At 32.1% G+C, this 13,185-nt stretch overlaps 1 protein-coding gene across 2 annotated transcripts; it reads right to left on the bottom strand.

The window, feature by feature from the left end:
• Nucleotides 1-296: 296 nt before the first annotated feature.
• On the bottom strand, nt 297-8,672 carry LOC111402892 (calcineurin B-like protein 7). Of its 2 annotated transcripts, none has more exons than XM_023031211.1 (9): nt 8,530-8,672; nt 7,913-8,016; nt 7,734-7,816; nt 1,622-1,681; nt 1,432-1,540; nt 1,242-1,294; nt 1,053-1,133; nt 688-800; nt 297-593 (listed from the first exon to the last, which is right to left on the bottom strand). In XM_023031211.1, the coding sequence occupies exons 2-9, from the start codon at nt 8,001-8,003 to the stop codon at nt 512-514; spliced, it is 672 nt and encodes a 223-aa protein (XP_022886979.1). In that variant the 5' UTR covers nt 8,004-8,016; nt 8,530-8,672; the 3' UTR covers nt 297-511. The 2 variants fall into 2 exon arrangements, with proteins under 2 accessions (XP_022886979.1, XP_022886980.1); XM_023031212.1 differs by lacking the exon at nt 8,530-8,672 and adding an exon at nt 8,343-8,395.
• Between the last annotated feature and the right edge of the window lie 4,513 nt (nt 8,673-13,185).

Raw genomic sequence — 13,185 nt, 5'->3', positions numbered from 1 at the left:
TAAATTATAAATACAAAATCTTTGTATTCTTTCTCCATATTATAATAAAATATCAATTCTCTGCATATTATTTTATTCTTGCATTTTTGTAGTCAATTGCTTCATATTGTGGCTTAATCTCTAATGTTTTCACAACAAATTGGTACTAGAGTCGTTCCACTTTTAATAAAGTGTTTTCAAATCTGATCCAAATTATAACAATTTTTGACAGAGTTTGAGCCTAGTTGTTGAGGGATCCTGTAATAACCAAACGTGAAAACTGAATACTAGACCTGCAAAGTGTAAACTTGTATAGATGCTCCACAGTCCACAATAAGAGACCAACTTTAGAACATATTCTGCTCATTTGCAGTGAAAATTGATTATTATAGCTCTTTTTGTACACTTCTTACAACAATCATATGTTACAATTAACAGGAAAAAAATTATAAAATGGTTACTGTCTCTATGAGTACCAAGTGTCATATGCTGATAAGATCTCACACCACTTTGTTACATGACATGGCATGATTTAGTTTGCCGTTTGAAAGACCAATTTTGAATCTGGAACTTCAGTCGTCATCACAAAATGTGGAAATGCTAAAGTAATTTCCCTGAAATAAAAATTAAATTCTTGTTAAATGTAATGTCATATCTTGTTTCATATTATGAACTAATTATGCAGGGCTAAAACGGCTTGTTACTAACCTGAGATAAGGAAGGGTCATATTCTTTATGAGAGAAGGATTTCTTGCAACCATTTCCTTCCATTCTTCTAAATCGATTTTTCCATCTCCATTCAGATCTACCTCCCAGAGCGTCTGTAAACGAATAAGCACAAAAGTTTGTAAATGAACATAAATATAAAAAAATCTTCAAACTATGAATTAAGTGTAGGCCATTTTGGCAAGGTTTTTTAAATGTCAAAAGTTGCTTCTGGGTCTAAGGAGTTGTTTTTGGACTTGTTTTTATGAAAGTGTTTTGTTTTGTTAGAAAAAGTTATCCCAAGATGACCATTTTAGGAAGTTCTCCTACAAAAAGCTAGCAATCACAAACAGGCCCTTGTTCACTACCTTCTCAACAATTGTCTCAACTGCATCATCTGAAAGGTATAAATCCGACTCGCTCAAAGTGGCCGATACCATTTCCTTCAACTTAAAGTTAGGAAAGAAGAGTATTTGTGTTAATGATTAAAGCGAAGCTCTAACTTATAATAGCAAAAGTAAGCTAAAAGAAGTCAGAAAATGAGTGAAGGTATTCACCTCATCACGTTCTATGTAGCCAGTGTGATTTAGATCATATAACCTGAATGCAACTGCAAGAAAATTCTTGTACTGTAAAAATTTGTTGATAATATTACCATATAGGAAGTCGTGATTGGCATTGATAGAAAATATTCATAACATGACTTCACCATCAAGTATGAGCAAACATAAGAATTTTATCTCTTACAAGCAATTTTGTCTTCATCTAGAGTATTTGGGTGGAAGATACTTAAGGATTTAACAAATTCTTCGAATTCGATAACCCCATTTTTCTTAAGATCAAAAAGCTCAAACAACTGCAAAGTAACAACATGAAATTGGATTATAGTCTCTTAAATATTATTGACCAATAAAAATAAGATAAAGAATGTACGAACTCTGTCTGCAAAGAGATTGTTCTTGCTCTTGCTATTGATGAGTGCAAGCTTAAATTCTTCCTGAAACCAAATGGAAGAAGTCCGTCCAGAATACTTAAAATCAAATACAGGGAAGAATATTTTCTTATTCTTGCTTTCAATGGAGATTTATAGGTACATATATATAGCAATGGCACAATAATCTCGATCCTAAAATTAAGCTGCAGTTCCAACAATCAAGTTACACTAGAGTAATGTGTTCTTATAATCAAGCTATGTGTCTAATGAACCTACCCACTCTTGCTGTATAGATACANCAATCAAGTTACACTAGAGTAATGTGTTCTTATAATCAAGCTATGTGTCTAATGAACCTACCCACTCTTGCTGTATAGATACACTAGTACTGGAAAAGGAAAGAACAACAATTGAAGGGAAGAATCTTAACATTTTAACACTCCCCCTCAAGTTGGTGCATAGATATCGCACATGCCGAGCTTGTCCAAGAACTTTGAGAACGGTCGATTTGAAACTGCTTTGGTGAGGATATCACCCAATTGATCCTCAGATCGAATATTAGGCAACTCTACAATTTTCTCATCCAACCTTTCCGTGATGAAGAATCTGTCTAACTCCATATGTTTTGTACGATCGTGTTGAACTGGGTTATAGGCAATATCACATGCTGCTTTATTGTCACAATATAATTGAATTGGTTGCCTAGGAGGATAGCCCAAATTGCTTATGAGAAGTCTTAGCCATAATGCTTCACGAATACTAAGTAAGGATGGTAACAGTTCGGTTTCGGTTCGGTTCGGCCAAAACCATCACCAAATCGTCAAATTTTTTGTCATACCATAACCACGTAAATTTGTTCGATTCGGTTCGGTTCGTATATCGGTTCAACTCGGTTTGGTTCGGTTAATAACCACGAAAATAAATTATTTTTTATAAATCCATCCATCAAATTGATATAAAACAATTTATGAAAAGAGGGTCAAAGAAAACAAAAACACAATATTCCAAATGAAAATACAAATATTATCCCAAATTTCAATTGCAAAATATAAATTTAACAAACAATATTATAAATTTAACAATACTAAAATTTTCCTTCATTTTTTATTCTTGCGCATTGTAGTTACTTGATTCATGCTCAATAATTCAAAAGTTTCAACCTTAACTCATATTCAATCTTCATTCTTCCCCACAACTCTTATTAGCATAGGTCAGCACACAAAATTGATTCCTATTTAGTAAATAAGAAATGTAAGTAGAGAATACAACGATACTACCTAATCCAGAATAGTTTAACTAAGATTTAAATAATAAAAAGTACCTCTTTGTCAACTTCCTTCTCACTACACCTTGACATCTCTAATAAAAGAATATTTTTTTAAGTGAATAATCGGTTCGATTTCAGTTCGACGGCATAAATACCATACCCGCACCGTCATGAACCAGTTCATTAAAATCAAATACCATATCCACCCCATTGCATCATCTGTTCGATTTTTTTCGTCTCATTCGGTTCGGTTAACCGCGATTTTCGATTTTAACGGTTCAAATTGTCATCCCTAATATTAAGGGTCATACCTTTAAATTCAGCTTCTGCACTTGAATGTGCAACTACATTTTATTTTTTTGCTTCTCCAAGTAACAAGGTTGCCACCTACAAAGGTGAAATACCCTGAAGTAGATTGGCCCAGTCAGCATCAATATATTCTATACTTTGACAATCTACATTTTTAATAAATAAAATTCCTTTTTCCAGGGATAGCCTTCAAATAATTCAAAATAAACATAACTGCATTCATATGTTGCTCTCCAGGATTATGCATGAATTGACTAACAATACTTAGTACATAGGTAAGTCCAGCCTTGTGTGTGCTACACCAATCTTCCCACAAGTCTTTGGTATTTTCCTTTATCAACCAGTACTTGATTAGGTTCAACACATAATTTCAACCTTTCTTTAACTAGTGTATCAACTGGTTGGCAAACTGACATATCAATTTCTTGTAAAAAAATCTGAGGTATATTTCCTTTGAGAAAGAAATATACCCTTTTCAGATCTAGACACTTTGATTCCAAAGAAGTATTCAAGGGAGCAAGATCTTTCATTTCAAATTCTCTGGACAAGTAACTCTGTAGATTCTTCCTTTCCTGGAGATCATTTTCAGTAACCATTATGTCATCTACATATACAATGAGTGTCGTGATCTTATCATGCCCTTTTTTTAAGAATAGAGTGTGGGCTCTCATATATTTTGTGTGCCTTCCAAACCATGCTCTTGAAGATTGTTTCAGTACATACAATAATCTCTTTAATCTGCACACCTTTTGACTATGTATTTCTAGGATCATGCATCCTAGTGAAAGATCCATGTAGACTTCTTCGGATAACTCACCATGTAGAAAAGCGTTCTTTACATCAAACTATTATTATGGCCAATCCATTTTACTACTAAGGATAACAAGACCCGAACTGTGTTTATTTTAGCTACAGGTGCAAATGTCTCTGTATAATTGATCCCATAGTTTTGAGCGTATACACCAATCTCGCTTTAAAGCGTTCAATTGCACCATCTGCTTTATACTTTATAGTAAAGATCCACTGACACCCAACTGGTTTCTTTTCAGGTGGACAATCAACAAGTTTCCATGTTTTATTTTTTAACAATGATTCTATCTCCTCATTCATGGCTGCTCTCCATCTTGGATCAACTAAGGCTTCCTGCACACTATTAATAATAGATACGGTAGATAATTGATTTACAAATGACATATTTGATTTAGACAAATGATGGTTAGACACATAATGACTCATGGGAATTTGACTTCACTCGAAAGTTTAAGCTCATATGTGTGTTTAGGAATACCTCTGGTGTGATGTTGTGGTAGTGTTCTAACAGGCTCAACTATAGGAGCATCATCGGCAAGTGATTGGTTTGGTATATCACTTTCACTCTCTTATTGATAGATTGACCCATTTTGTAGATCACCATCACCAATAGTATCCAAATTTATGCCACTTGCATCTACAATTCCCACATCTTGGTTACTAGTTTGTGAGTCATTATCACCACTGGCATCCAAATTTATACCACTCATATCCACTACACTTACATCCTCGTTACGAGGTGTAACTTTTGTAGAAATATGAACATCATAGTCTAGAATCTGAACTTCCTCCTGGTACTCCCCCTTGAAGTTTAGACTTAGAAGAAAAATACATTGAGTCTTCATGAAAAACTACATCCAGTGTGACAAACATTCGTTTAGTTGGAGGATAATAGCATCGGTGCCCCTTTTGATGAGTATCATATCCTAGAAAGACACATCTCAATGCCCAAGTTTGCAACTTGTTGCATTGATGCTTGTATAGGTGTACAAATGCTACACACCCAGACACAAGAGGAGGTCAGTTTGGGATGGCTGGAAAGATAGCATCTTTAGCGAGGGCTTGGGATGGAGTTTGGAAGGCAATAGTGCTAGAGGGTACCCAATTGATTATATAGATGTAAGAACTTCTCCCCAATAGGACAACGGCATATGAGCTTCTATTAATGAAGCACGAACAACCTCCAACAATTAGCTATTTTTTCGCTCAACTACCATAATCTATCGAGATGTACTGGGATAAGTAGTCTGGTAAATAATTCTATGGGTTTTCAAGTAATACTGTAATTTAGAATTCATGTATTCTCCACCATTATCGCTGCGAAGAACTAGAGTGTGTGCGTTGTATTGAGTACAAATCGTTTTATGAAATTGTTGAAATAACAAGTTCACTTTGCTTTTGGACTTCATCACACCCAAGTTACCCTTGGGTGTGATGAAAATGAAACACGATGACTCTTTGCAAGTTCACAAACATCACACTTAAAACTTAAAATATCACATTTTGCAAATAAATTAGGAAATAATTTATGCAAGTAACCCAGATATGTCCCAGAAATCGGTGCCATAACCAGATATTAGATTTTTTCTTCTCCCCCTAAGAACCATCTATTTCCAAAACTTGATATAACTTGTTTGAACTACTTGATGTCAAGTCAAGATAGTATAACTTCCCTCGCTTAATACTATAACCAATCGTCTGCCTTGTTTGGATGTCCTTAAAAACACAAGAGTCAAGCCAAAAAATGAAAATATAAGATAAGGTCGTGGTTATTTGTGAAACTAACAACAGAGTATAATTTAACGATGGAACAATTAAAACTGAATCCAAACTCAAATTATCAATGAGGGGGATTGATCCTTCCCCACTAACGAGAGTTGAATTGCTATTAGCTGTGGAAAAAAAAAATTGTGAGGATGGTTTAACTAGTGAGACCTGAATAGAATCAAATGTCATATGATTTATAACACCGGAATCAATTATCCATGCACTATTAGAAACAGGTGTAGAAATATTTAAAAATGTACCACCATGCTTTTCAGCTACTGCCAATCATGAGGCCTTCCTAGCAATATCAACTACTTGTGTTTCAACAACTACAGCAGTAGAGGATTTCTTGGAATTCCTCTTTCATGGATAGTGGCTATGATCCCACAATTCTGGAAACCCCACAAGTTCAAAGCATCTAGTTTTGGTATGACCAGTTTGAGCACAGTGAGTGCATTTATAAGCAGATTTGTCAGCACCATTCTTCCAGTGGTTAGACTTTGTTTGCTGGTTTTTGAGAAAACGGTTTTGGGCCACCATGGCTGAAGTTTCAAAGTTTTTAGGTTACCAGTTCATCATTGTACGTCGAATGGACACACGGTGGATCAATACGTAACATTCTTCTAGTTCAGGAATCGATTTTTCCCTCAAAATTTCACCACGAATTTGTTCGAAATCACTATCTAATCCGGTAAGAAAGATATGCACCCTTTTCCATTGGACTACTTTTCGACAAGATTCAACATCTTTCTCACTCTCCATGATCACCTTATCACATGATCCAACTCACTAAAAATTTCAGTCAATTCTCCATAATACACCGAAAGTGCTCTCCCCCTTTCTTTGGCAGTGAGAGGTTTGTTATTCAAGGCAAAAACTTGCAACTCATCCGTTCCATCATAAAACTCTTTAGAGAGAGCTTTCCAAATATCACGAGCCATGGGTAAACGAAGATACCGCTTCGTAATTTTTGGAGAAATAGACATCAAAAATCATCTCTTGACCTTTTGATTATCCGTATACCACTTCTCATATCCATCATCTTTCTCTATAGGTACCTGTGAATTCCCATGAATGAAGGAGAGTTTCTCCTTCTCTGCAATATGCATTTCCATGATTTGAGACCACATATCATAGTTTGTCTCATTGAGTAAAATCCCTGCATTGAAAGAGGAACCTTCGGATTGAATAATAATGGGAGTAAGTTTGTTACCACACAATCTGTCTTATTCATGGTGGTATTCATTGTGGACTTTGAAATGATTTAGGTGTGAGTGTCGTGGTTTGAAAGCAGATTGTACGCAGGATTATATAAGTGAAGGCAAAATCTGATGGTAAATGGTTATGTGGTTTGTGTTCAGAGGCTGTCAGAGATGGAATTAGCAGTGTAAATAAAAAAATCGGTTCCGGACCTCCGATTGCAGAGTTTTCCTCTATGATCAATATTTTCTGATCCCAGAAATTTCTTTGTCAAAGAATCTAATGGGATCAGTTCTTCAGCAAAAAACTTGGAAATATCGGTTCATCTTTCGAGGGAGATGAAGCTTCTGAGATTCGAGTTAAACAAGCTCTGATAGCAACTTAAAATCAAATACAAGGAAGAATATTTTCTTATTCTTGCTTTCAATGGAGATTTATAGGTACATATATATAGCAATGGCACAATAATCTCGATCCTACAATTAAGCTACAGTTCTAACAATCAAGTTATACTAGAGTAATGTGTTCCTATAATCAAGTTGTGTCTAATGAACCTACCCACACTTGCTGTACAGTTACATTAGTACTGGCAAAGGAAAGAATAACAATTGAAGGAAAGAATCTTCACATTTCAACAAGAATTAGCTCATTTTCTATTTGTTATTGATCTCGACTCCAGGGATCAGGGCTTAATCTACAAGTAAATTATTCTAGTATTGCTATTCAGATTACAACTTTACGGTTGAACTATGATAATTATACCTTGTGAATAAGACCATCATCGATAATGGAACGGCTTAGTTGTTCAAACAGAACATGTAAAGCCTCGACTTCGTTCACATTAACTGCCAACAGAAACAGTGTTTTCAGAATCAATGTGAAAACTGTTCATAATTCATATTTATTTCGTTCAACAGATAAGAGTGTTCCAATTAACTCACAAGTTGTCTCGGCAGCGAGAATGGCATGGTCTTTAAACCGGGCTGAATATCTAGGTTTCGATGAGCAAAAACAGCTCTTTATGGAATGCATAATCCTGTGCAAACTGAGGAAGACGAGAAAATTTATAAATAAACGACAGTATAAGAAAAAAAGAGCAGACATGCACTCATTAACATTTGCACTGATCAGAAATTCATAACCGTAATTTAAACTTTCTCAATAAAAATCGTGGATTGATCAAAATCAAAATTACAGGTGAATTTGCAGAGATTCAAGAGAATCAACTGTTTCAACAATGAAACAGTTGCAACTAATTATGAGACGACTCTCTGGCTTGCTACTTCATACGCCATTAAAAACAGGTCAAAAAGCATGTTTATCATTTTCTTTACCACACTCAAAGAAATCCACAATAACAAGTACACCCACCGTGCAGAGCCATCATCTGTGCAACAATTTCAAAATTTTCTCTGGATTTATAATATATATATATATATATATTTTTTTTTTTTTTTATTTATTTTTTTTTTTTTTCGCCCCTTGACATGAAAATCCAGGCTCTGTTACACAAAGAATATATATTTACAGCATTCAAACATTAAGAGAAGAAAGATACCTTTATCTTTTTCTTTTTGTTCTGGTGAAGGCGTTAGGCTGTTGTTTGGTCGGATGGTAAACTCAGATTGCTCTATATAAACAACCTGTATATGAAATCGTAAAGATATTCATCAACAATTTATTACACATTGTTTATATTAGAAAAATATTTTTAAAAAACAAAGACAGGTTTGTATTATTTTATGAAACTCTGTTCAAACTATGTGCGTTTTTTTATATTTTATAGTTCATGTCGAGGAAGGAAAAAGTCTTCTTTTGCGTCACTTACGTGAAGATTTTAAGCCCCCGTTTGGTCACCATTAATTTTCATTCCAGTATATTTTATTTTTTTCTCTTATTTTCAACCACATAATTTTTTATAAAATAATATTACACATAAATCGAAAAAAATTTCTTCTTTTTCAACCACTCATTTTTCAAAAAAAACATTATTACACCCATTTTCATTTTTACTAAATGGGGGTCAAACTCCCGCTTGACCCCCATTAAATTCTATTTCATTACATTACATTTTTCTCTCTCTTATTTTCAATCACAGTCTTTCATAAAATGATATTACACATAAATCGAAAATTTTTCTTTTTTTTTCAACCACTCATTTTTCAAAAAAATAATATTCTATCTATATCCATTTCTAAAAAATGGAGGCCAAACAAGGGGTTAATAACTTTCTTTATTTGGTAAAGTCCATTCAATAAACGATTTTTAGGCTACTATCTGTACTATATTTGAAATTTATCATATAAATCAAAAACAAAGAATATTTTTTATTATTAATGTGTCAGCATACTAAATGGGGCGGTTGACATTGTCACTCTGCGTGTTCATGTGGTTGACATTATTGCACCCCCACTACTCTTGAGTTTTTTTTTTTTTTTTTTTTTTTTTTTTTTTTTTTTTTTTTTTTTTTTTTATTTTAATTGCCGAAAGAGAGAATTTTGCTTTCGTGTGAAGGAATAAAAGAGGCAAAATGTATATTAAACCTCTAATTATTGTAATATAATTCTGCTGGTTAACATTTTCACAATCTTGAAAGAAATAAAAATAAAATAAAATTGGTTGAAATATAAACCAAAGAATATTCCGAGCTAGATAGAAGATAGAAAAATGTGAATGAAGTAGGCGTAAAATAGTTCACTGTTCAAGTAAGTAGTAACGTACGAGAAATAGAGATATTATCGTCTAATAAAAAATATAGTCGCGACATAGCTCAACATTTAATAAAATTTTGGAAGATAAAATTAAATTTTGAAAAGAGCCATTACCCAGTGAAGATGGATAGAATATGTCAATAGCTTACCAAATAAACTTATATTCATAAAATCAATTGTCATGTTAATTGCAATACATGCAAAGATTTATATTTAGTATTTATACTAGTAAAGGGGCATGACACTTAGTCATTGTTTGAAAAAAAATATTAAGGAGAAAAATATTTTTTTCCATTTTTTTTTTCTAGTAAAATGGACACTTGATTAAGGAGAAAAATATTGATAGCTTCATGTAGTATGATCCGTTAATTTTGTTGGAATTGTAATCAAATAAATTTTTCAATTGCATACTATTTGTCTAAGTCCCCGTTTGGTAGCAATTTTCACTAAAAAAATTAATTTTCTTGATTATTTTTTTACTATTTCAGTCGTTATTATTTTTCTTTCTAACTGTGAAAAAATCAATTCTTATAATCACTATCGAACAATGTGTGTGCATTGTACCAAAAATTAATTGAATGACGCCTAAATTATGCAACTTGAAAAATTAGAATACTAATAAAAGAAATTAGACTGCTGTTTTATGTATTGGAAATTAATAACACTTTAGCCTCACTATCAAGTGAAAATCGTGTAGTTAAGTCTCAACATGATCAATATTTCATAATTATCATTTTCGGTTATTTTATTATTTGATTGACTTTTGTTTGTCAATTATATATTTTTCTAGTGTTATTTGTACGACAATTTCCATTTATTGTCTTCAATTTGGACCGACGCTAACATGCTTGCTTGTGCAAATCAGGAAGTTCTAGTCTAATTTCACAAAAATATTAAGACCCTGTTTCGCCACCATCATTTGATGTTATAATTTTTTAAATAGTATTTCTTGGGGGGAATGTATGGTTGAAAAATAAGAAAAGATTTTTTTTTGTTTATGTGTAATATTATTTTATTGAAGAATGTGTAGTTACTAAGAAAGAAGAAAAAAATGTATTAAAATTTACTGGGGCTCAAATGGGGTATAATTTCTTAGAGTCTTGCTTAAGGGGTGTTTTTCCCCTCTTTAATAAAGTCTGCCTTATCGGAGAATTGTAAAAAATAATCAACCTTGTTTCATGTAAAAAAGCAGTTGACAAATGAATTGACAAATACACTAGAAGCTTTTGTACAAGAAACTTTATTCAAAAACAATAATAAAAAATCTCGACTGAGACATAGTGCAATACCTATTGCTCTCTTATTTGGGCATTTGTCTAGCAAAGTATTATTTTTAACATTTCAATAGTTGCTATGTTAAAAGGGAAAAAGCTTGAAAATTTTAGGACCTGTTTGATAGGTCATTATTTTTGATGGAAAATGGAATTCAATTTGCAACTTCCACTTTTTGGTTGTTTGATAGCATATTTTTTTCCAGGTAATTGGTTTTCTTGGTTTTTCTTAAAACTCAATTCTCACCAATATGGTGGGAATTGATTTTCTAGGCCATTGCTATCAAATTTTTTTTATTTTTTTTTGTATAATGGAAACAAATTATATCCCTAATTGTAAAAAAAATATTTTCCTTTAAGGGAGTGTTTGATAGCATGGAAATGGAAAAAAAAAAGATGGAATTGGAATTGAAAATTCCAACTTTTGGTGTTTGATACCTTATATTTTTCATGGAATTGCATTTCTTGGATTTCTTAGAACTTGGAATTTTCCTTGTTTTAGTGGAATTTGAATTCTCACCATATATGATGAGAATTCAAATTCCACCCTACTGTAGCGATTATTTTTTTTTTTTTGGTAATGAAAATCAATTCTAAGAATTATTGTAAAAAAATATTTCCCTTTAATTGACAATTTTCATGTAAAACAAAGTCAAACGAACATTAAAAAATACTTTTATTTCAACATTTTCCACGTGAAAAATTATACCAATCAAATACAATAATTTACAATTCACAGGAAAACAATTCTAGGTAATTCAATTCCCTGAAATTCATTTTCTAGGCAATTCAATTTCATCTTTGCAATCAAATGGACCCTAATTGACAAATTTCATGTAAAATAAAGTCAAATAAACACTAAAAGATAAATGCCTTTCTTGACCTTTTTTTTCAATGAAAACAAATTCTATCCCCAATACCAGTAAATTTCATCTCTTTAATTAATAATTTTCATATAAAAAATGTCAAATGAACACCAAAAAACACTTTTACTTCAACATTTTTCACGTAAAAAATTATACAAATCAAATACAGTAAATAACAATTCCCGGTAAAATAATTTCTAGGTATTTCAATTCTCTCGAATTCGTATTCTTTCCATCCAAATTTCATCTTTACAATCAAACGGACCATTAATTGACTAGTGATGGAAAATGGAATGTAATCAAAGTCAAAGACATCATTTGAAAAAGAAAACTAAGAGTACATTTGATTGTCAATATGTTTCATAAAAAACGTTATTTTTCACCCAAATTCCTATTTGTGTGCTCTTTGATTGATATTTTTTTCCATAAAAAATATTTTCCTACTTTTGATCACGTGATCATATTTTTCTTGAAATAAGAAAAATATTTTTTTTAGAAGGAGTAGATATTTATTTTTCAAGTAATTCACTTCATCTTTCTCTTTCATCTACCAATTCTTCCCTATTTATCCGTCAATAAAAAATAGACAAATATAACATTTTCTAGGTTGGAAATAAAATCAATCAAACACATTTAATAGACAATTTTCTTGCAAATAATTTCTAAGCAATTGAATTATTTAGAATTTATTTTTTTCTATGTAAATTTCATGTTCGCAATCAAAAACACACCCCAACTTACGAAATATAAGTGATAAATGCCTCTTTTATGTGAAAAGATAAAAATACCCTCCATTCCACAGTCAACCCATTTGAATTTCAAATTTGAGGGTAGGAGATACCTTCACAGACTCCCATTGGGGGTTTGTGATCACAACGACAATCCACTTTCCCAACACTACAAATCAATTATTTTTTCCAAATCTTTGAATGTCAAAGTAAGTATACATCTAAATAGATAAGTTTAAAGTATAAAATACATTACTCGAAGAACATTGTAAGCCAAAAAATTAAAAATTTAGAAACTAACAAAACAAATCAAAGAAAATAACCATTAATGTAAATTCAATCACACAATATGAGACATAGAGATGGAGATGAAAATTGATGAAGAGACCTTGAAGGATCGATTTGTGGTAGGAGATGATTTATAGGCCCTTCAAATTTCAACGTTCAAAATGGGGTAAAATGGATATTGTAAATGCCTTTAATTTTAAATATATTTAATAAATTAAAAAAAAAAAAAAAAGAGTCAAAGGTTATTTGGAAAATCTTGAGCATTCTCCACTAATTCCTCCTTGTAACCTAGCCATAATCTTTTTCGAATATAGTAACGATATTCATAGTCAGTAGTTGCAATAGTTATC

Source organism: Olea europaea, chromosome 11 (genome assembly GCF_002742605.1).
Source record: "Olea europaea var. sylvestris chromosome 11, O_europaea_v1, whole genome shotgun sequence".
Lineage (NCBI taxonomy): Eukaryota > Viridiplantae > Streptophyta > Magnoliopsida > Lamiales > Oleaceae > Olea > Olea europaea.
Note: the sequence above shows the minus strand (reverse complement) of the source record. Positions and strands in the feature narration are given on the sequence as shown.